The 25,813-nt window shown below is 38.6% G+C and overlaps 4 gene segments (V, D, J or C); 2 read left to right on the forward strand and 2 right to left on the reverse strand.

Annotated features, from left to right (window-relative positions):
- The window catches only part of LOC109194584 (Ig kappa-b4 chain C region-like), a 74,135-nt gene extending 60,759 nt beyond the window's left edge, over window positions 1-13,376 (reverse strand). Inside the window, 2 exon segments of the C gene segment in view lie at window positions 12,878-12,953; window positions 13,305-13,376. Of these exon segments, the coding sequence occupies window positions 12,878-12,953; window positions 13,305-13,361 (133 nt within the window).
- The window catches only part of LOC102076541 (Ig kappa chain V-V region MOPC 21-like), an 811,057-nt gene that overhangs the window by 656,073 nt on the left and 129,171 nt on the right, over window positions 1-25,813 (reverse strand).
- Window positions 6,801-19,622, forward strand: LOC112843396 (Ig kappa chain V region 3381-like). The segment is given in 3 exon segments: window positions 6,801-6,859; window positions 6,967-7,276; window positions 19,574-19,622. Coding segments are annotated over 3 exon segments (396 nt in total).
- LOC112843401 (Ig kappa chain V region 3381-like) lies at window positions 23,110-23,701 on the forward strand. The segment is given in 2 exon segments: window positions 23,110-23,165; window positions 23,273-23,701. Coding segments are annotated over 2 exon segments (375 nt in total).

A 25,813-nucleotide genomic window follows, 5' to 3' on the forward strand; every position in this document is an offset into this window, starting at 1 on the left:
GACACCCAGTGGGGGAGAATTCAACAGGTGGTGAAGTCTTTTGTTAATCAGGTCTTTGAGGATGTGGGGAAGAGGCAAGGAGCAGTCTCTATGTGACACTGGAAGAGGAGACAAGGTTGTAAACTCTCCCTCTCTCTAGGAGTGGGTCAAAGGTGTGAACAACAACTGTAGAAATGCCTCTGTTTGACTGTATTTAAAGAGGGTTGTGCCATTCATCTTTAGAGACCGCGTTTCTCTCTCTCACCTGCTTGGGAATTAAAAGGTGTTGGCTACTGCTCATCCTGTCTGCAGACTTTGTTAATTACATTTCCATGACATCATTCTGCAGTGACAAAGTGAGATATGTCACAACAAAGGAGCAAAAACTGAAAAAGTGTTTGTTTACATTGTTGAGTCAACATTGAATATAAAAGCTTCAGTGCTCTTTGGCACTGCTTCTCCAGTTTTTTTTAACTATTATGATATGATTATGATTATGTCCTCTCATTCGGTGTCAATGATGGTGATGATATTGGAGGATAAAGGTGAGCTCTAACACATCTGTTCAAATTCACACAGCTTTCACATCCCCTCACTGTAGGGGTCAAGTTTTTCTTGATTTATAACCTGTCTATAAATTCTACAGAGTTCATGTGAGTCACATGCCAAAAATGCTGTAAAAAACTCTTTTTAAACAACTCCTGTTCAAGTCAGATCATTTCCATAGAGAGGCACTTTGCATCAGCAGCACCATGCTCCAGTGCTCTGGGAGAGTTTATAGTCCTGAGAGTTGAACACTGGATGACTGACAGCTGTCCTTCATCACAACAGAAGCCACAGAAATCCTCCTCATCAAAAACATGACTTTGATCTGCGTCCTCATCTGGACTCTCCTCTGCTGCTGCTTCACAGGTAAAGTCCAGAGAATCAAACTCCTCTCCTCTATCAACATCTGTCCCTCTGAAATGAAGCCCACAAAACCATGAAGCTGCTTTATGTTTTTGTCTCTGTATCCTCAGAGTCCAGAGGACAGATCACAGTGACTCAGCCTGGAGCAGTGAGCTCTGCTGTGAGAGGATCTGTGAACATCAAGTGTAGGACCAGTCAGGATGTTTATAGCTCCAGCTATTTATTCTGGTACCAACAGAAAGATGGAGGAGTTCCTAAACTTTTCATTAAGTATACTAGTCAGAGAGAATCAGGGATTCCAGCTCGTTTTACAGGCAGTGGATCAAACTCTGACTTCACTCTGACCATCAGTGGAGTCCAGGCTGAAGATGCAGCAGTTTATTACTGTCAGAGTTATCACTACCCTAAAAATCAGGATGTGTTCACACAGTGAAAAACAGTCATACAAGAACCTCCCTCAGTCAGACTGAAGAGAAACTGAACTGACTGCTGCAGCTGGAAGATACTGCAGAGACTGATAGAGTTCACTGAGCACACACACACACAGACACACACACACACACACACACACACCGACACACACACACACACACACACACACACATGAAGACAAAGATCAGCATCAGAATCCTTCACAGTCAGCAACACAAAAACATAAGACGACGCTCAAAATGTCCTTTTATAATATTTATATTTATGGAAAAGAAAATCTCAGTGTCAACCAGAATCATAAAGAAGCTAAAGTTTCCTCCTGTATGTTTAATAATTATTGAACATATTGTTTACTGTCTAAACTTCTAAACCTTATACACGGACACACACAGATACAAACAACACAGATAACAAAAACACAAACAGTCGAACCTTTCAGTTTTCAGTCAGGACACAGTGTCACACATTTTTTTTGATTTCTTGTCCATATTGACTGTAAGGTTTTATATTTTGTCCTAAAAAATAAAAATAAAAAGATTTCTTTGTAGATCACAGTCCAGCTGAAAGTATCCACATGATTAGCCTCATATTACACCCTTTAAACACTAATATTGAACCTTTAAACAGTCAGTGCAAAGAACTTCATTAATGTTGATCAATATGAAGGTTATGATCCAGTTTATTTTCAGTTGCATTGTCCCCTTGCAATGACGGCTCATCGCTCGTGCTGCATTACAATGTAGATTCGACCAGTCGGCCCCAATACAGGAAGTCTGGCTTGAGGAGACTCACCCAGCTCTAAATGCTGGTCCTCTGAATGTCCACCTGCTTCCACTGAAGGCGTGAACATACAGAGAGATGTTCTCTACCATCACAGGAAACTAGAGGCAGAACTACTTATTCCGTCTGCATGGGGTTTTTATATATGTTCTTCTTCTCTCTCCTCCTCTCCTTCATGTCCACCTCATAGGACATTACATCACCCTATTTTAGGCCACACCCTGCTGCTCTCTCTATGACCTTTCACATACATGATTTCAAGCAAAGTTCAGTCATTCATTACAACTTTTTGAATAGAAAATGATGCAGGTTTATTTCAGGCAGTGTTTTTGGTTTTCCTCACATTTATTAATGAGACACTAGAATGTGTTGTTTTTATCATCAAGCATGAACTTGTTTTGTATCCTCAAGAGTCCAGAGTGATTGAAATATTCTTAAAGAAACATGAAGAGCTTCAGAACACTCACATTGCAGTACACACATGTTAATATATAAACTTCAGACCAAGAAACATGTGAGAAAAAGCAGCAGACAGTTGCCTTGTCTTTGTCCTGGTAGGATTTTATGTGGTTTTATGTGATGACTTCTTCATTCTTCCCCCTAAATGTAGGCAGGACTATACAGCATGAGAGATATGGGAACACTTACAGAAACATTTTCTCTGAGATCATTTAAAACCTGGATCATACATGAGACTGAAGGAATTACAGGAAACAAGTACTACAGTTACTCACTGCTATAAAATATATTTCATGTGAATTTCAATCATGAACAGAATAAATCTGAAGCAATAACTGACTAAATAATAATATGAGACAGTTAACATATTTAAAAATATCTAGTTTTATTTTAATAAAGTAAATTTAATGAACCCAAAGAACAACTAATGTGGTACGAATTTCAAGCTGAATCATATGAGGATGTAGTCTTGTAATCTTGTTTACAGATAAAATTCAGTTTGACATAAATGTAGAGAAAACAGCTGATGTGAGAGAGTCTCCATGGTATAAGAGGAATGAAGGGATGGAAATTATTTTTCCCAAACATATTCCCTCATTTGATGTGACAGAGAGCTCTGTCTAATATATTTGGAAAAATTGAGACCAAATCATGAGGATATAAATATGTAATTAGGGGATAGTGATTTTCAATTCAATTTTATTTATATAGCCCCAAATCACAACAACAGTCGCCTCACGGCGCTTAATATTGTACAGTAGATCGTACAATAATAGATACAGAGAAAAACCCCAACAATCATATGACCCCCTATGAGCAAGCACTTTGGCGACAGTGGGAAGGAAAACCTCCCTTTTAACAGGAAGAAACCTCCGGCAGAACCAGGCTCAGGGAGGGGCGGCCATCTGCTGCGACCGGTTGGGGTGAGAGAAAGAAGACAGGACAAAGACATGCTGTGGAAGAGAGACAGAGATTAATAACAGGTACGATTCAATGCAGAGAGGTCTGTTAACACATAGTCAATGAGAAAGGTGACTGGAAAGGAAAAACTCAATGCATCATGGGAATCCCCGGCAGCCTATGCCTAATGCAGCATAACTAAGGGAGGATTCAGGGTCACCTGGTCCAGCCCTAACTATATGCTTTAGCAAAAAGGAAAGTTTTAAGCCTAATATTAAAAGTAGAGATAGTGTCTGTCTCTTGAATCCAAACTGGAAGCTGGTTCCACAGAAGAGGGACCTGAAAACTGAAGGCTCTCCCTCCCATTCTACTTTTAAATACTCTAGGAACAACAAGTAAGCCTGCAGTGCGAGAGTGAAGTGCTCTAATAGGGTGATATGGTACTACAAGGTCATTAAGATAAGATGGGGCCTGATTATTTAAGACCTTGTATGTGAGGAGCAGGATTTTGAATTCAATTCTGGATTTAACAGGAAGCCAATGAAGGGAAGCCAATACAGGTGAAATGATGACTTCTTAGAGCAACTTTAATACATTTTCAGTGATCCTTCGCTCTAAGAGGACAACTGGTTTCAAGACAATGCAGCAAACTGACTCAGAGTCAGATCATTTCCATAGAGAGGCACTTTGCATCAGCAGCACCATGCTCCAGTGCTCTGGGAGAGTTTATAGTCCTGAGAGTTGAACACTGGATGACTGACAGCTGTCCTTCATCACAACAGAAGCCACAGAAATCCTCCTCATCAAAAACATGACTTTGATCTGCGTCCTCATCTGGACTCTCCTCTGCTGCTGCTTCACAGGTAAAGTCCAGAGAATCAAACTCCTCTCCTCTATCAACATCTGTCCCTCTGAAATGAAGCCCACAAAACCATGAAGCTGCTTTATGTTTTTGTCTCTGTATCCTCAGAGTCCAGAGGACAGATCACAGTGACTCAGCCTGGAGCAGTGAGCTCTGCTGTGGGAGGAACTGTGAACATCAAGTGTAGGACCAGTCAGGATGTTATTAATTGGGACAACAACCATCGTTTAGCCTGGTACCAACAGAAAGATGGAAACCTCCCCAACCTGCTCATTTACTTTGCAAGCACTCGAGTATCAGGGATTCCAGCTCGTTTTACAGGCAGTGGATCAAACTCTGACTTCACTCTGACCATCAGTGGAGTCCAGGCTGAAGATGCAGCAGTTTATTACTGTAAGAGTTTTCACTACCCTAAAAATCAGGATGTGTTCACACAGTGAAAAACAGTCGTACAAAAACCTCCCTCAGTCAGACTGAAGAGAAACTGAACTGACTGCTGCAGCTGGAAGATACTGCAGAGACTGATACAGTTCACTGAGGACACACACACACACACACACACACACACACACAGAGACACACACAGATACTCGCTGTTATCTCTTAAACAACTACCATCATTTTTCGCGTAGCAAGGAAAAGTTGAAGAAAGTCTAGAGAATCTCCTCTCACCTTGCAAAATGATGATAAAGAAAGCTGGGCTGTGTATTGAAAAAAGCTTAGCTATGACCTTTGAACTCAGCTTGAAAATAATGAAATATAGAGAACTGAAATATCTCATCAACTTGGCTTAAAAGAGTAAAATACAGTGTAAATATCACTGTTGATAAAAAAAATCATTTTAATAGTAAATGTAGCGACTCCTTTCATTTTATTTGTATTAATCTTTGTTTTATAATATCAAAAAAAAGCTTATATTATAAAAACATTACATTATAAAAAAAGTTTATATTTAAAAATCTTATATTTTATGATTTCAAAATGTTTGTATGTAGTGCCACTAATACTCTTGATAAACAAACATTTTGAATATCTTGTAATTTATTAAACATTCCCAGAAAACAACTTAATACAGCACAATTCAGTGTAGATACAAGTATGGTATTGTCTTGATTATTATTTGCTCAGTGCTGTGATGAACAAGTTAATCCATTAACATGTAGTACAGAGCAAAGTTACGGTGCACAGACTCTCTGCTTCCATAAAGTAACCTTCTGTTGTGATTTCATAGCAGCTCTGATCTCCTTTAAAACACACGAGTTAAACATGGACACTAGCACATTACACTGACTGAGTTATCAGACTGCAAAATGTTACAGAATCTGACATTTTGTTATTGAACTCATTAATACAAATGGAAAAAAAAAAAACAATTTTATTTAAACAAGCGAAATCACATACTGCATCTATTAAACAGCATGGCTTCATAGTAAAAGTGTACAGATGGTGCACTGGCCTACCTGCAGTCCAGCCCAGTCCCAAATTTTGTTTAGATGAGGTTTCAAGTGGGTAACTGCTTTGGCCAACAATGAAGGCAACACCTGCTTGAAACTGTCAAAAGACAGACTGCAGACAATCCTGTCAACAAAATATTAAATAAATTCTCACACATTCCTTAAGACTCTACAAGAGGAGCAGCACAAGGAGGATTAACAACAGTGTTAAAACTGCTAAATAAAATATGGGGTCTGTTACACAATATTGGGAAAATGCTTCATGATGACAGCCTCCTGAGAGTTTAATCTCGTAGTACAACATATGACACCTGTTTCTCTTTCATCCATCTTCACTCAGCTCTCCTATACATCTGTCTGATTGGTTGGGAAGCTGCATTATTTAGTCAGAGCTCAGCTTTACAGTTAAGACTCTTGATTATTTTTGAGAAAAGCAAGTTCAGCCATCACAGGCATGTGATTAGAAAAACAAAGATCAGAAATGTCAGTGCCACTGACGATATGAGAAATGCTAAAGTCATACAGGAAGCTATTACTTCAAGTTATTCCGGGTTTTTAGTTGATTATGAGGGTAGTTTTCACACAATGTGTCTCCATTACACCTCAATTCTTCTTTAATAAAAGGTGATATAGTTTAATATGTTGTGGTGTTGTTCATCAGAGATTGTATTTAAATAATTTTCTAACAATGTGAAAATGTTTTTTGTGTCCTAGCATGTAAAGAATTAGAACTGAAGGCGAATGTACTTTCTTTGATATCATCGCCTAATTTTATTTTCTGAAATGACAGCTGTTAACTACAAAAAACTGAAAATGTTACATTTGGTGAGTTTTAGCATTAACTGTATGTTACATATAAACATTTCAAGTTCTTGTTTTCAGTCAGATGATTTCCATAGAGAGGCACTTTGCATCAGCAGCACCATGCTCCAGTGCTCTGGGAGAGTTTATAGTCCTGAGAGTTGAACACTGGATGACTGACAGCTGTCCTTCATCACAACAGAAGCCACAGAAATCCTCCTCATCAAAAACATGACTTTGATCTGCGTCCTCATCTGGACTCTCCTCTGCTGCTGCTTCACAGGTAAAGTCCAGAGAATCAAACTCCTCTCCTCTATCAACATCTGTCCCTCTGAAATGAAGCCCACAAAACCATGAAGCTGCTTTATGTTTTTGTCTCTGTATCCTCAGAGTCCAGAGGACAGATCACAGTGACTCAGCCTGGAGCAGTGAGCTCTGCTGTGGGAGGATCTGTGAACATCAAGTGTAGGACCAGTCAGGATGTTTATAACTCCAACTGTTTAGCCTGGTACCAACAGAAAGATGGAGGAGTTCCTAAACGTCTCATTTACTGGTCTAGCACTCGAGATTCAGGGACTTCAGCTCGTTTTACAGGCAGTGGATCAAACTCTGACTTCACTCTGACCATCAGTGGAGTCCAGGCTGAAGATGCAGCAGTTTATTACTGTCAGGGTCAGCATTATCCTAACAGTCAGTGGGTGTTCACACAGTGAAAAACAGTCGTACAAAAACCTCCCTCAGTCAGACTGAACAGAAAGTGAACTGACTGCTGCAGCTGGAACATACTGCAGAGACTGATACAGTTCACTGAGGACACACACACACAAACACACACACACACACACAGTTGATAAATTAAATATTTATTCAATAGCTGCTGTAGAAATTTAAGTCTTATAAATTATGTTTTAGCAAACATTTTAATCCAGTATTCGTTTCCTACTTCCTATAATTGCTTAGACTCCACTTTGCTAATTCGCTTTATTGGAGCATAATTATGAAATGGTTTTGTCGACAAACTCTGTGCTCAGTAAATAATGCTCAGTTCTTCAACATGATTTGTCCTTATCAAAGTTAAATGTTTTTTATCAGTTTGAACTTGAACTTGAATTCAGCATAAATAAACACATTTTATGTGGGTGATGCTGGTGTTAAATCCTCCCAATTCTTTCGATCTTTGGGCTGAAGGAAGGACAATACTCGGTGTATAAATGCTCAATCAACAATTACTTTATTAAAAACAATTCAACACTTCTGAGCATAAAATCATTCGGATGGGGAGACATGCATGCAGAGGGTCACAGCAAATCTCAAAATGGTGGAAGGTTACTCAAACTCTTATAGCCTCTGGTGGCCCCCACCTAGTCGTAAAAACCTAAACATTCACATATTTCCTAACTCCTAGCTGAGCCTGACTTATGGCCTTGGCTTCCTGTCTTTCTGCTTTCAGAAAAAAGGTGGGGGTGAAACTCCCGTGGAATGTGGTCCGTGTCCTCCATTATCAGAAAACAAGGTCCTCAGCACACAATATTCTCTTCTTAACTCAGCAGCATGAAATGCCATGAAACAGTGTAATTCATTCACAGTAAATCAACAGTATAGGATAATATAAACCTATCTAATAAATCTAATGATTTTCACATTCTTTTTCATTCAGAAGTATAATGCAAACTAAAACTACATACTGATCATACCTTCTATAATAAGTATGGTGTGGCTTACAGCAGTATAATGATTCACTCATTTCGATTACAGGCATAGGATAACATATGATAGAATAATAATCTCACACTGGTTCATGACTTAAACTTGGAAGCCGATCTTCTCTGAGTGGAAGCCTCTCATTCCACTTTTGGAAACGAGTAACATGGTCGTCTCTCAGTAATCTGACAGTCTGAGAGTGAGCGCTCTGTTGGGATAATTTGATGAAACTGCATATAATTAAATTGTGTCTTCTCTCTCTGTGATTTATGTTTTGAACTTGTCTCATCTGTATCGTCTCATTATTGATACTACAATATTTCTCTCAAATATTACATTTTTTTTCTGTCAGTATAAACCCCTTGAGTCGACATTAGACAAATGTTATATTGAACTGATTTTTATATAAACAAAACTTACTTTGAAGAAATGAGTTTATCATTCTATCATAACAAAATAATTGTACAACCTTAGTAGCGTACTCCCCATAACACACCAACTTTATCTAAAGCACTTTATAAATAGACTTCATACAAAGTGCTGTACATAAAAATGACTAAATACACTGAAAATGATGAAAAATAAAAAAACTCTGACCCTGCGCTTAGATTTCGTTGACCTGCTCTCTTGGGGGTTATGGTCAGGGACGCTTGAACCTCTTCCTCATCGAGGTCGGCTCTGCCTCGTGCTAGGTGGTCCTTGGGCATCTAGGGCACTGTTCTCGGCATCCGACCGATGCCTGCTGCCTCTGGTTCTCTGTGGGCGCCCCACAGCCAAAGGGCTTCTCTTGCTGGGAGCTCCAGCTGGCCTGAATGTCCTGGATCTCTGTCTGCCTCTGACTCCTCAGGGGCATTATTGTGCCTTCCCACCCTCATTATTGTCTGCATTTTGTGACAAAGACACACACACACACACACACACACACACACACACACAAACGCACACACACAAACGCACTGAGGTGAAACTAAAACATGTTTAAAATGAATGATTCGAGGAAATTTCTCTGCATCAGTTGCTCTGCATCCATCTCTATCCCATCATGATCCCACATTTTATCTCATTTCCAAAAATATCAACATGAACTGAGCTGTGACACCTGATGAGAAAATGTTCAGCCATCATGTCTTCACCTGAACTTCACACACGTCTCAGCTTCTCACACTTAAAAATGACACACATGAAGACAAAGATCAGCATCAGAATCCTTCACAGTCAGCAACACAAAAACATAAGACGACGCTCAAAATGTCCTTTTATAATATTTATATTTATGGAAAAGAAAATCTCAGTGTCAACCAGAATCGTAAAGAAGCTAAAGTTTCCTCCTGTATGTTTAATAATTGTTTATTTTCTAAACCTCTAAACCTTATACACGGACACAGACAGATACAAACAATACAGATAACAAAAATACAAACAGTCGAATCTTTCAGTTTTCAGTCAGGACACAGTGTCACACATTTTTATTTTTTTGATTTCTTGTCCATATTGACTGTAAGGTTTTATATTTTGTCCTAAAAAAGAAAAGAAAAAGATTTCTTTATAGATCACAGTCCAGCTGAAAGTATCCACATGATTAGCCTCATATTACACCCTTTAAACACTAACATTGAACCTTTAAACAGTCAGTGCAAAGAACCTCATCAATGTTGATCAATATGAAGGTTATGATCCAGTTTATTTTCAGTTGCATTGTCCCCTTGCAATGACGGCTCATCACTCGTGCTGCATTACAATGTAGATTCGACCAGTCGGCCCCAATACAGGAAGTCTGGCTTGAGGAGACTCACCCAGCTCTAAATGCTGGTCCTCTGAATGTCCACCTGCTTCCACTGAAGGCGTGAACATACAGAGAGATGTTCTCTACCCATCACAGGAAACTAGAGGCAGAACTACTTATTCCGTCTGCATGGGGTTTTTATATATGTTCTTCTTCTCTCTCCTCCTCTCCTTCATGTCCACCTCATAGGACATTACATCACCCTATTTTAGGCCACACCCTGCTGCTCTCTCTATGACCTTTCACATACATGATTTCAAGCAAAGCTCAGTCATTCATTACAACCAAACACAAAAATGTTAAAATTACCAGAACAATGTCTCTCTTCCCCATTTTAATATCATGATTTAAACATGAAATAAATGTAATGTGTAAACATTTAGATATAAAGTTAACGGCACTGAAGCAAAGTGGTAAAAAGTAAAAGTTCAAATAAACTGTATTCACTTCTGACCTCATAAACTTTTCCAGTCAAGTTTTTAAATTTTGTCATTTTATTTTCCCACTTTCAAGCTCTCGGACTCTGTTAAAGGTTTAAATGCACTGATTTACTGGGAAAATGAAATGGATATAGATATCATGAATAATTTAATTAAGTGCTCATTTAGGTTAAAACAACATCACATGAGACACATCACACTTCTACATCTGGCTGACTCTGTGTGTACTAATGTTTTTTATTAAATGTCAGTTTCTAAACAGCATGCTGAAATTAAAACAGAAACACAAAATGTCATTTAAAATACTGATTTAAATGTAATTTATTTCCAGACATCCAGTCTGGTTCCTGAAAGAAAAGAGTTTGTATCATAACAACAGAGACTGAGCAAAAACCTCTGACTGTAAAGAAACAGCTTTCTTCTTAATCGTACAATTTTGTTGTCTGAAATCAAAAATTAAATAATAGTAATGAATAAATACAAAATAAGAAGATAATTTACTATTTTGGTGCTACATCCACATTATCACATGCTAATAATTTGACATTTTATTCATTACTGGACTCATTATTTGAGTCCAGTTATTGTCTCGCTGCCTTCTGTGAGTTACTCAGCCTCTGTTTTGTGTGCTTTAAATCTCAGACTCCTTATCTCCACCTCATCCTGGACAATTAGAGATCCTCAACTAAGTCTCCACCTGCTTCATCTCTGCCACCACCAGCTTCTAGACTCTTCTCTGCTTTGTTGCTTCATCAGAGTTTCACTGCCAAATAATTCATTAATCAAACTTCAGTAAATCTGCATTTAAATGTCATTTAAATGATCTCTGTTTAAACATACAGATGACACCCTGCACTTTAATTTCAATGATTTGGATTTTTTTCTACATCATCAGATTAAAATGTAGATCATAAAACTAGAAATTCTGAAGAGCACACAGATAATCTATGGTTATCATGACCTCAGCATCTTATAGAAACTAACAAATATGTGTATAAGAATATATTTAAACATTTTCATTGCACATTACACTTGGTGCATCAGTAGACATATTTCTTTTGGTCTGGCTTAATAAATCTTTCAAAATCTTTATTTTTTTTAATGTGTATTTATTAAATTCACAGAGTCAAAGAACATGTTTCCTCGTTGCAATTTTATTCTTTTAAAAGGTTGAAATATCATCTTTACAACACAAAAGAGACACAAAAAGATGAAACTAGAGGAGATTGTTGGTATGATTTTTGTCATTATGGGATGAAAAATATGAGTATTTGATGCTTTTTGAAAAATCTGCAATCAAAAAGAAACAAAGAGACAGAAGAAAAACATCATCAAAGACTCAGTGATTGACATCAGGACTGGGAACACTGGTCTCTCCTCAGTATCTCTGAGACCAGAGTCTGGGAGCCCTGGGTGGCCTCACAGGTCACAGAGCCCACCTTCCCCCACTGGTCTGCAGTGAGCGTCAGGGTGCTGCTCCAGCTGTAGAGGCCGTCATTCTGCAGCACTCCAGGAGTCCTGCTCTCCTCCCCTCTGATGCTGCTGCTGCCACTGCTGTCGCTCGTCTTCCAGGACAGACTCCAGTCTGAGGGGAAGCCCTTGTTGGCCACACACATGAGCGTGGCCTTCCCATTCTCCAGCTCCTTGTTGGAGGGACCCAGCACCTTCAGGGCGGGGCGGGTATCACCTAGGAAACACCAATCAGCTTAGAGGACACGAACCACAATTTGAATTTCTCTGTTAAGAAGTTTCTGTCAGGTGTTTTTTCTGCTCCACCAGTCATTCACTCACACATTGTTTCACTTCCCTTTAAGAAACCTCTCATGCATATCAGCACAGAGAGAATCATCACACAGTTTGACCTGAAATATGTTCAAACTACACTGGAAATAAAAGAAGCAGATGTGGAAACATTTACAGCAGAAGTTTGGCTTTAAAATGATTAGAAGTCTAAATCATGGATGACTGAAGAAATGAGTGGACACAAGCACAGAGCAGCTACTCATTCATATAGATTTGAAATGTTATTGAACAGCTCACATGATTTCAAACTAAATCTGAAACATCTGACACGATAAAAACATCAGAAAGCAAACTTGAACTCATCCAAACAGCAGCTGATGTGGTGGAAATTTACAGACCAATCATAAGATGATGAAGTTTACTCTTGTCTACATATATTTTACTATGACAGAAATGTAGTTTAAACAAGAGACACTTGCAGAGCTCGTCTGAATTAATCCAGTAAACAAGACATATCAAAAATAAAATTATTTTAAATAAAACAAATACTTTTCTCTCATCTAAGCAGCCTAACAAGTAGTTATAAAATAAAATGATAAAATATTTAATAACAAACACAGTTTAATCAACTTACTTCCAACATCCAGTCTGGTTCCTCCACCAAAAGTCCACCACAGTGATACAAACTCATTGAGCCGCCGTACAAAAACCTCTCTGACTCTGTTAGACTGAACTAAACCTACAAGCCCTCAAAATACAACTTTATCATCAGAACCACAAATAATTATTAATACTATGAAACATCCCAAATTTTTATTAGAAATTGTCCTGAGTGTCTGAATAAAAATTTCCAAAGCTGACTTTGTTTCTTAGGACAAACTTTATTTATAAAATAATGAATCGATTCACACTAAAAGTTTCCTAGCCCTTCCTATTAAATGAAATTAAAGAAAAGAGAAAAAAGCTCTAAGTAAGACTGACTTACTTCCAACATCCAGTCTGGTTCCTCCACCAAAAGTCCACCACAGTGATACAAACTCATTGAGCCGCCGTACAAAAACCTCTGACTGTAGAGAGACACGGCTCTCTGACTCTGAAACAAACAAACTCAACAACATAATTCACTGTTTGCATAATGTAATAATATTATAATAGTGTAATTAAAACAAAGAAAACCCATTACAACAATATTCAAAGAATATGACTTCAGAATGGACATTTTACAGTTTTCCACATGTTCTCTTTAAACCTGACACTTTTTTTTCACAACTCTAAACACTGAAATTAATCCTCCTAAATTTGTCATGGTCCTGGGTCTTTTGTCCCAGCGTTTTGTGTTTATTATTATTATGATCGTATGTTCTAGTTTATTCTGATTATGTTTTCGGGTTAAGATGTTCTAGTTCTTTGGTTTTGGTTTCTGTTCTCGGTCAGTATCGTGTCCCTGAGTTCTGTCAGTGTATATTTCCTGTTTTACTTTGAAGGTCTGTGTCTTTGGTCAGTGTGTCTAGTTTTGCTTCCCTTGTCTCGTTCGCTCTAATGTCTTCCAGCCGTGCTTCCCTCCTGTCTCCTATTCCCTGATTACTCCACTGTGTATTGAAGCCCTGTGTTTGCCTTTCCCCTTTTGTCACATCGTTAACGTCGGTTCACCCTCATCTTATGCTGTGTGTTCTGCCTGCCTGCATGCGAAAGTTTATTTTTGTATCTCCGTTTTTTTTTACTTTAGAGCAGTGGTTCTTAACCTGGGTTCAATCGAACCCTAGAGGTTCGGCAAGTCAGTCTCAAGGGTTCGGCAGAGCCTCCGCCGTGACATGCATGGCTCATTTTGTGCACCAGTTAAAAACATATCTATGTCTTGAATTGGAAAAAAAATCATATTTTATTTTTCACGTAAGTGGGGTTCAGTGAATGCGCATATGAAACTGGTGGGGTTCGGTACCTCTAACAAGGTTAAGAACCACTGATTTAGAGTTCAGCATTAAAGCTCTTTTGACTTCACATTTGCCTCTATGAGTCCTGCACACAGCGATCCATGACAAAATTCAAAAATACTTCTGATTCTGATTCTCTCTAGTTATGTTTTGAATTTCACAAAAATATTAAGTTCTGGAAAGTGTTTCAGCATTTTTTTAAGAATGCCTGTACATACGGGGGTATTTTTAAAAAATGAGTTTTTATTTCTATCTTGGACTTCTGTCTACAAATAATGTTATTTTAGGAATTTTTGAAAATTCCTTCCAGGTAGAGAAGACTGTGCTCTGTGCTGTTGGTTGAAGGATTTTAACTGGCAAATATTAAGCTTCAATTAGGGTTTATCACCATGTGTTACTTTGGTTTGCTTTTGACATCGTTTCTCACACACACACACACACACACACACACACACACACACACACATTTTTTAAAACACTTAACTTACATTTATTCATGAACAGTTAAATGAACTTCAGTAAATATTTTCCCATCACAGCTTTTCTCAGTTGCTTTGGTGAAAGTCTTACATCAGGAACATCATTCTCATTTTGAGAGATAATGCAGTTCTCAAAATATGTAAGTCATAATTCACAACACAAACAGATCTATGCAAAAGACACTTCATAAAACACTTTCACCATTGTTTTAAGACAAATTGGGGTTTTGTTTTTTTTTTGTTTTTTTTTTGTTTTTTACTTTCTCAAAATCTTACTGACTTTGGAAAGAGTCACAAGGGGCCAAAGGCCTGTATGAAACTGGACTCAAGTGCTGGACCACATGTGGAGACGGTTGAGTTTGCTTTACACAAATCTTTATTTGGCACAAAAACACAGAGTTATACACTGAAAAAAAAAGTTCTTTCAATTTACTTGATTTTATTGTGTACATCGGTCCCACATAATATGAATAAGTATGACTGACTTAATTTTCCACTATCCCTCAAGTAATTAATGCTTGTCAAATCAAAGTATTTTATTTACATCAGATTACTTTAAAAAATCATGTTTGATGTACTAATATTAATCTGTTACCATAACATCAATGTATTGCATAATGTCAATACATTTTAATGTTTAACATCAACTTATTTTTAATTGCCAGTGGTACGCAATGATATTGTGTAATGTAAACACATTGCAATTATGTCCCTGCAACACAAATTATGGCTTTAAATCCTACTTGATTTTTTCAATTGAAATATTAAGTGATCATTATTGACAAAAAAGGCAAAGACTGTGAGTGCTACTGAACAATTCACCTTTATTAAACTGTAACAGCAGTGAAAGCAGCAAGCTTTGAACAAGTCCAAATTCACATCCATATAAACTTGTTAACACATTTTTAAAGATAGCCTGCAGAAATAACTAAAAGAAAAATTTAAAACATTTGCAAATATTTCACAAAAAACTGACCTTAGCAGCAAATAAAACAAAGTGCTTATAGATGATCCTGTCATCTCTTACATATAACATTTGTATTAATTACACAATTGAAAATTTAAACTAAATTAAGACTACCTGAAAAAAAGCAACACACTTTTATGAATAAACAGATTTACACAAATATAACTTGTGTATTATTTGACAACAGTTTCAGCTTCTGTACAAGTATTTACCTGTACAACATTTCAACTAAGTTGAGCCTTAAATGACATTGTTACATAACTAATACCAAACACCTATATGAATTTAAATCTTCCTTTTAAACATGTAAGCAGGATATTAAGGTTGACTCAGAACATATTGCTAAAAAACATCAGTAAAAATTTCTTACAACATGATACCAGAAAGAAAAATCTTCCTGCATTGCAGTCACATGAGGGGAAAGCAATAAAAACATAAGCAGTATAACGTTACTGAACACAAAATGAAAAACTGCAAAGAATTGCAGAAGTGCAGTCTCTGACTTCTCAATGAAACAGATGGTTTTTGAAAGCAAGAACTTTAGAGAGTTTAGCTCCATCCAGTTCCATGAAAACCTTCTGGAAAACGTCAAAGTTGTAGCAGAGGTCAGCAGGGTAGGCAAGGTTTAATGCATACATGAGTCCAAATAGCATTATCACAGCAAAGGCTTCATTATCCAAATTCTTCGCCACCCTGATGCCTGCAAGGACAACTCTTGTTCTTCTGCTGAAGCTTGCTCTTTAAGAAGATAAATTCCAACAGTGGTGTCTTCAACAGTCTCATTGATGGCGCGTTCTTCCATGCCCTGTAAAAAAGAAGCCATGTTAGTCATTTCATGCCAAGTAAGTAATATGACACACTGTGGAAAGTAAAAAAAAAAAGACAAGTACATACCACATACTCCCGGATAAGCATGCCAGGGTCTTCACCCATGTAGATACACACTCCCTTGACACACTCAGCATCATCATCTTCACACTGAAATGAAATGTATGTAATTAGCATCTTCATTCAGCCCTTGTCCTTCATTTAAGTTTTAATACTTTACATGAATGTTTTTAAAGTAAAGGCACACAAATTAATAATAGGTTTACTGGCAATTAATAAGTTGACAAATTGAAGGTTAAAAAACAAGCAGATGTAAAAATACAAAATGAGAGAATTTATCATGGGAAAACATTTGAAATCTTCCACAATTATAAAGTTTCATCCAAAGAGGATCATGTTAAGTGAGTGTTGAGGCTTTATCACTCACATTATCCATTTGTGCCACAATTCTTTTCAGTATTAGTCCAAGCTCTCCTCTTCTATTGACCAACTTCACCAGGTTGTCCAAGCGGAGATCCAGCTGAGCCGGGAACTGTGTTTGAGGGGGGATGGTGGCAATTCTCTTAAACTCAGCGTTGATCTGAAAACATGAGCACAGAGGAATAGCTTCAAAGGTTTAATACCTGGAAGAAGGCTGCAATCACTCATGCTGAAGAAATGGGCTGTCAAATAACAACTGTGCCTTAACCATTTTAGGTTAATACCACCAGAACACCGTGTATGAGGCAAACCTTACCTCATGGAAATCAAATAGAGCAGGCCATCTTGCCATGAAAGCCTCCACCATTGGTGCATCACGAACAACTTCATGTCTTCTGTATGAAAAAGTCTTTTCCATCTTGAGTTTCACCAACTCTGTTACTCTTTTTTTATGTCCATGTGGTGGGCTTTGACATGTCAATAGCTTTAAGAGTCCCTTTGTCTACTACTTCTGAAACCGAGGTAAGGTTAAGAAACGCATTCCCAAACAAGGAATCCATAAACTGAAGTCTGAAACTGCCCTGAAGACCACACTGTCTCTTGATCTCAACGATGAGATCCTCAGTTGATTCAGGCGCTCCATTAGAGAGTGAGCTTTCGACAGGTTCCGTCAGCCAAAACAGTCTTTAGGACTCTGTAGGCAAAAAAGAATTACATATCAGACATTCAGAAAGAATCATTTCAGTTTAGTTTTCATACAGCTATCCATACCCAATGGTCAAAGTTATAAATTTCAGACATAAAAAAAAAGAAGAATTTATCTAATGAAATACATGCGACTGAACTTATTACACTTATCTGAACACCTTTTATTTCTATATGCCTTTTTAAAGTCACAGTGTGGACTGATCCAATCTTATAGTCAACCAATGGATACGTATCAAGGAGTTCACAGAGTGAAACGAGAGTGAATATTCTTGTGGATACTGGGCTGAGCTCAAAAGCTCTGTCGTGCTCTCTGTACCAGCCACCAAGCTCTCTGACAATGTAGAATGTGCTGTGGTACAATGCAGATATGGTTTTCCAATATTCTGGCAATCCACCAGCTGCCCTTTGGGCCAGTACCATTCCCTTTCTATAAGTTATGCCCTTTAATGTCACACACTGTGCAAGGTTGACCTCTAGAATGTCAGGGAATATGTACCTAATGACTTAAGCTATCTCCTCTTTAAGCAAATCCACTAGAAAGGCCGATACAGCTGAGACCTCTAATTCAGACTTGCCAAGAGATGGGGAGCTTAGATGGTAAGCTATCATCATCTGATGTTTTGACTTCTGTGATCATAAAGGTAAAAATTCCACCATCACAAAAAACATTAATTTTAATTGAAAAAAGGTATTCCAGTCCAGAAGAGCATTAATGGTTTCTTTAAAGTACCAATCTTTCTCTCATTTATACATAATGCTTTGAGAAGCAGCTCGCATATGTTCTACACAAAGTAGAAAAAAAGGGGGGGGGGTCCTAATTTTTGTTAGGACAATGTTGGAAAATTCACAATACATCACTTAATAAGACATACTCTGTTGAACAAACTTGTCTCCTTGTAGATATCTGCTGTATTATTTGGGCTTGACCAATAGAATAGTCAAGTAAGTGACACTTCACCTAAAACAATGACTAAATGGAAAAATGATTTGGCATTTATGGGCACAGGTTCTTAAACCCACGTCTAAGGTGGCAGGATCCTTATTATAACTCGAGTGCATGTCAGCAGCAAGAATTAAGGTATGGCACTGTGGCGCTTCCAGCTTCTTAAACTCTGACGGTTACAGCCAGACTAATTAGCCACTGTAGCCATAACTAGCACCAGTAACACAAACACTATTGCGCTCTCTCAGTGACGTTTTAACTTGCTAAGCCATCAAAAACGCCACTGCTCTCTGTCACATACATAAATTCCATATCTGACCGACAACAGCTGCTTTCTCCCGACTATGTGCAATTTGTTACTATTTTTCAGCTTTAGCCACAAAGCTAATACCAACTTTAGCTAGCACTGTAAAAACAACATGTAGATGCATTACAGATTACTTTTCATATAGCATGCACTACAACAATTCTGTGAAAACGTACCCAACTAAAACAAATGTATTTAAAATACTTACCTTCTCAGTATGCCTGACTCAGTGCCAAAGGTTGCATGTGGCTAAACAGTCTTCCAGAATCTGGCGGTCAATTGCGCTCTCCTTAAATTATGTTGTTGTCTTATTGGATAAGACTCTAGATCTTATTATCCAATCATATTTAGTTGTTGTCTTTGAATATATTGCATCATTTCCGGTTGTGGTCAAACATGATTACAATGGTTTTAGTATTCTAATTTAGTCACTTTAAATCAATGCAAGAAAAATAAGTAGTCTCAGTATTGTTTATAATCAAGTAAATGGTACTTTATTCAATCATGTAAATAAGAGAAACATGAAAGGCGTGTGTAGCATTAACTAAATTCATTTGTGCAAATTCAAAAGCCTGCCAATTCCCATTTTTTCAGTGTACTTGACGTGGGATTCCTGACAAGAAAACGTAGTGTGGTGGCCTAAGGTGGCGTAGTGATCAAGAGGAAGAGAGGAAAAGGGGGTTAGTGGGTTCACAGACTTCTCCAGGTGTGGTTGAATTTTAAAGAGGAGTATGGCTTATGTTGCAGGTGGAGTTGGTGGTACTTTGAGGGGAGTAGGTGAAGGTCCAGGTGAGCTGAACAGAGTTAAGATGGGCTGACCTGAACTCCAAGGGATCCTGTGCGAAGCAGTGGCAAGAGGGCAGCAGGTGTGATATTGAAATCCTTCCCAGGAGACGGAGCATGAAACTGCAGTGAGTATGGCCGAGTGTCCGAGTGGCGATCTTAGCTGAAGAGTGGAGCAGTGGCGTGACAAGAGAGCTGTAGCACATGAAAAATAAGGAAAGTTCATAGACTTGGGCAAGGACCATGAAGCATGGTAGGCTGTGTCCCAATTCAGGGTATGCATGCTTGAAGTACGCACACTACGCGTACTACGTACGGTGCGTACTACAAGTATGGGAAGTGCGGAAGTGAGAGGCTTGTGAAATGGGACGGTCTAGCCTTCGTCGTGCTGTTCAGGTTGCCTAGCAACCATGATACTAACCGCGAGAAACGTTTCATACAGCTTTGTGTGACAGAAATGAAGGAGAAAAAATGTTTTGTTGTTCATTCATTTTTGTCATGACATCACTTTGATTAGTTGAGACCACAGGACTGTAAAACATGATAGTTGGGCTTCATTCCTGTACTGAAGATATAGAACGGCAGGGTGATTTAAAGAAATCCCCTGTCAGTGTAAAAAGAAAATGTACGAGCTGTGATAACTGTTTCTGATAGAATGAAGAGTAGACTGATATATGAAATATTCCTTTATTGGGTGAGAAAATCAGACCATGTCATAACTGCTTTAAGTCATACAGAATAGATATCAGAGCCTTAAACAGGCTGACTTCTGCTAAATGGGTCAAACTGGGCAGAAAGTCTACAAACACATAACATCCTTATAGAATATGATGTAACACTATAGATCAACTTACCTCAGAATATATAAAGCATATAAACAATTACAGCAATATGATGCAACAAACACAGCAGTGCTACTAATCCAAAATACTCAAAGCTTCATAGAACTGAAACAAACATTTATTTTTAGCTCCATTCTGCTGCTGATACATACTTTAGGTTTCTGAATATTAAATCTGTTGCTGCCTTTCATAGTGTGTAACTTGAAGGCCCTGAGTACTTCCTCCCACACTGAAAACACTGGGATGATAACATTATTTGAACATTACCTAATAAGACTGATTCAGGACAGACAATTAGTTATGTTAAACTTTCCTAGCAGTCCTTCACAAACAGGGAACAGTCTGTCTATTCTCTCCATCTGTCAGCTGCTGCTGGCTCTTCCTCCTCCTCTTCCTCACACACTGCTGAGTTTGTCCTGGTGGATCATCAGGGGTGCAAAGCCTCACAGGTGATGTTCAGCAGTGGGTCCCTCAGTCTGTCCTCACTCTGGACACTTGCAGTTGTCACACATGGAAATCAAATGTGTGATAAGCTGCAGGATTCAAACACAAGTGTAACTTATAAATACATGTTCATACTTTTATTCCACAATCAGAGAGAAAGAAACAGAGAGAGAGTGCAGGACAGACAGACAGGTGACAGTCTCAGGTGTACACACTGCTACAAAACAGCACAAGAGAAGGAGGATTTAGTGTTTGTGTTATTACGAGTGCTAAACAAGAAGAGTTCCAGATGGTCCAGTGGACACATGTGTGACTCCTGTGATTAAAGCATCTTTCTTTCAGCTTAACGAGTGAACCGTCAGCTCGTTCAAACACACGTTAAAGTCCGTTTGGCTCGACACCACCGAACAGAGGCAGCAATATAACATAGCTAACATTAACAGTGCAGTGAATCCTGCTTGTGCCGTCATATTCAGGACTGCAAACCGAGCAGCATCACTGACTTTTAACTTGTTGTGTTTGTGGATATATGACTGACTTTAATTATCCATAAAATCATCACATTCTCTGTAAGATTAAGGTCGACTATATATATATATTTAGAAGTAAAGGCTTTAAAACCAAGTAAACGCTGAAAGTACAAACATCACTAATGTCACATAACTTTGCCGACATGTGGCCAACAGTAATGTTTTAATGTTCTTAAACATTCGCACATAAATAAGTGACATAATATTCAGTACTTACTTTTGACAGTTCACTCTTCGGCCGCTCCCTTCTGCCGTATTTTGCGGCAAAATTATCCACACCCACCGCCGCGCTATGGATTGTGGGATATATGGGACCACGAAGCGTGCACCGGACCATGCTTGATATTTGGGGGAATCGACGGCGCATTTGGAGTATGCATTTGAAGTACACTTTGAATTGGGACAGCCGTCGTCGCGTGGCGGTTAGTTGCTGGATTATTAAATTCACAAGATCACACGAGATTTCAAACTGCAGGAAAATCAGTGGAGGTATTAGAGGCAGACGACTACACACACACCACATGTATGCTATCACCATTTCTTGTGGTTTAACCTGTCAAGGAAAAAAAAAACGTACAGAAAATTCAGCATCAAGCCTTGAAATCATAGCTTTCCTACTTTTGTTAAGCCTGGATTGGTGGCATGGTGATTAGTGCTGTTGCCTCACAGCAAGAAGGTCCTGGGTTCAAATCTGCAATTTGGCTAGGTTGCACAAGTTTTATCTTAGCCAGACTCTAGACTTTGTTAAACATTATGTAATATGAAGACAGCATGAAGTATTTAAGTGACCAAGTAGTACTGGGGCAAAAGTTATTGAATAGTGTTGAAATAAAATGACAAAATTGTGAAGGATTAAAATATTCCAAGAGCTCAACTTACTTCATCTAAACATGTTTCAGTTGTGTTTTATCAACACAAAATGCACAGGTTTATTGAATATGAATAAGTTGTTGATTTAACACAACTGTTTTACTTTGGCAAAACAGTTGTGTGCAACCAATGTCCACTATTGAATTAAGTAAATCCAACATAGCCTTTTTTTCAGTGTACAGTGAGTATAACATCATTTATACAAATAATATGTGGTATTACATTCTTTCCAAATACCAACACAGTGGAACAAGTGGTTTAGAAAACAGTTTTTCCACAAAGTCGATTGTATTCCCATTGTGAAGCTTTCAGTTAGGTCACATGATCTTAACCAGCAAGTAGAATTTACTCAAAAAAGTTACTTGAATAAATGTAACTGTATAAATGTAAGTGTGACCCACCACTGTACACCACCATAAAGTCACTGACTAAATGCTTTCCATGAAATATTTAATTATACAAACATGAACGAAGGAATTCAGAAAAAAGTGTGAATTCCTAACATCTCTACATCTTGGCAAAGAGAAACTGTTAAATGAACTTATTTTAAATATAATTGCTTAGTAGTTCTTCACAACCCATCAGGATCTTCGTGGGGTACAGAATGTTGTGAAAACAAATGGTGAAGTCCAGACCTTTACTTTTTCACATTGTGCCTTTAAACTTGGTCAGATCATTTCCATAGAGAGCCACTTTGCATCAGCAGCACCATGCTCCAGTGCTCTGGGAGAGTTTATAGTCCTGAGAGTTGAACACTGGATGACTGACAGCTGTCCTTCATCACAACAGAAGCCACAGAAATCCTCCTCATCAAAAACATGACTTTGATCTGCGTCCTCATCTGGACTCTCCTCTGCTGCTGCTTCACAGGTAAAGTCCAGAGAATCAAACTCCTCTCCTCTATCAACATCTGTCCCTCTGAAATGAAGCCCACAAAACCATGAAGCTGCTTTATGTTTTTGTCTCTGTATCCTCAGAGTCCAGAGGACAGATCACAGTGACTCAGCCTGGAGCAGTGAGCTCTGCTGTGGGAGGAACTGTGAATATCAAGTGTAGGACCAGTCAGGATGTTTATAGCTCCAACTGTTTAGCCTGGTACCAACAGAAAGATGGAGGAGTACCTAAACTGCTCATTTACTATGCTAGCAGTCGAGTATCAGGGATTCCAGCTCGTTTTACAGGCAGTGGATCAAACTCTGACTTCACTCTGACCATCAGTGGAGTCCAGGCTGAAGATGCAGCAGTTTATTACTGTCAGAGTTTCCACTATCCTAACAGTCAGGATGTGTTCCCACAGTGAAAAACAGTCGTACAAAAACCTCCCTCAGTCAGACTGAACAGAAACTGAACTGACTGCTGCAGCTGGAAGATACTGCAGAGACTGATACAGTTCACTGAGGACACACACACACACACACACACACACACACACACACACACATACAAACACCTCATACACAAGCTGACAAAACCATGATGCACACAGTTATGATAAAGAAAGCTGGGCAGTGTACTGAAAAAGCTTTGCTATAACCTTTGACCTCAGTTTGAAAACACTGAAATGCAGAGGACTGATATTTCTCATCAAACTTGGCTTAAAAGAGTAAAATTGTCGATACAACACATTTTCAGCCAAAGAGTAACTTTAGTGACTCCTGTCATTTTATATTTATTAATTTCACACAGTGGTTTTGCAGTTGGGTTTGTACTCCACTAATAATGTTTTGAGCTTGAAGTCCTGGAGCTGAAAAAACAACATTTTCTGCAGAATCCTTGAAATAAATACGAGTTTAGAAATCAATCTCCACTACAGCATGTCCAGTATAATCAGAAACACACCCACACAGAACACTGGTATTAATAATAGACAGCACTCTTATCTCCACAGTGTCAAGAATATCCTCAAGTAGGTATCGAGAATAGAAATATTTTACTGCTATTATTTGCTGCTATTTTTTATAATCATCATTACCGTTTCATGTTAATAGTGATGTTGCTTTCACAGATGCATTCAGATGTTCAAATATATTGGTATTATATCAGTCTTTATTACAGGTCCAAGAAGAACCACTTTAAACGGTTGAGTTGAATCTATAATTGTAAATGTTTTTAATGCTTCTATGATCTCAGTGTTTCTGTGTAGAGGGCAGAGACAGGAAAATACACTCTGTGCTAAAAGAAGACAGGAAGTTATATGTCTTTGAAGTTGCAGGCTGGTGCAGAAGTGAAACTGAAAGCAAAGAGAGCATTTAAGGGCGAGACATGCACATACAGACACAAATAGTGAGAGGTCATGACACGTACGCAGTACACAGCATGCACGCGCCCCCGCACGCGTGCACACACACACAGATATAAACTCTTACCTAAATGAGTCTAACTGCAAAGTCGAGGCGTACGTGGTAGTCTGTTACAGGAAGTGCACCTGATGATTCGGGGAGATAAGGAGGCGCTCATGGAGCGACAGCGAAGGCGGGCTGACAGGAAGCTTCTGCCGTCGACGCGAAGATGATGTTCTATGCTAAAAGTCATTGTGGTTTTGGAGTGACGTATGCTTTGTTGTCCTATCCTATAAGACCGTTGTCTAATGATTGTAAGTTCAGTTCGACGCTGAAATCTGCACAGCGGTCGGACTCACACATGTGTTCATTAAAATGCCGTCTAAGTACACCAGGCTGGATCTGTGGTTATTTTTAGATTCCCTCTCTCAATATATTTTGAACCTTAACATTTGGGGGCTCGTTTCCGGGTGAGAGAGAGGGAGTTTTGGTGTAGATGGAGAGATCCGGGGTCCGTGGTAATTGGACGGGCAGACGGTAATCAGTGGTGAAAGTGAGCAGGCATTCCCCGGGGCATTTAAAGGTAAGACACTGCCTGTTGAAATATATTTCCAAAAGGTGTCACATTGGGCATGTCAAATTAAAAGCCTGGTCACTGAAAATTACTGGTGAAAGTCTGTTTTGATTTTGGTGATAATGAAAGTAATAAAGTACAGTACTGAGAAAGTTAAAAGCGGTTGGAGCCGCTGAGAGAATTAAGAGCGGTTGGAGCCGTTGAGAGAATTAAGAACGGTTGGAGCCGTTGAGAGAATTAAAGCAGTGGAACTGCTAATTTAGGTTGGTAGGGAATTTGATTATTTTGTGGGTTGGAGCCCTATTGGTCATGGACTCTATTTTGTGATGGTCATTTTGTGGGTTGGAGCCCCTATGTCCACAAGGATAGGTCTGCCTGATTCTTACTCCTGTGTGGGAGTGTAGATTGTTGTTTCAAATTATTCTAAATTCTTCTAGAACGACAGCGGCGTCTGTTAAGAAGCGCATTTTTCTCCTTGGTAACGCTTGCGCATAGGCAGGACGCTGACCTATGACCTACCCTGAGGTGTAGGGATAGTACCGTCGACAGCGGGTGAGAACTTGGGAACCTCAAAAATTGCTAGGAGTTAGAGTCTCCTATTTTTGCGCTTGATTGGGTATGCTGGCAAATTAAGTTAGGTTTAGAAATCTGGACAGGACAGTCTG

This window comes from Oreochromis niloticus, linkage group LG22, assembly GCF_001858045.2.
Source record: "Oreochromis niloticus isolate F11D_XX linkage group LG22, O_niloticus_UMD_NMBU, whole genome shotgun sequence".
In the NCBI taxonomy this organism is placed as follows: Eukaryota; Metazoa; Chordata; class Actinopteri; order Cichliformes; family Cichlidae; genus Oreochromis; species Oreochromis niloticus.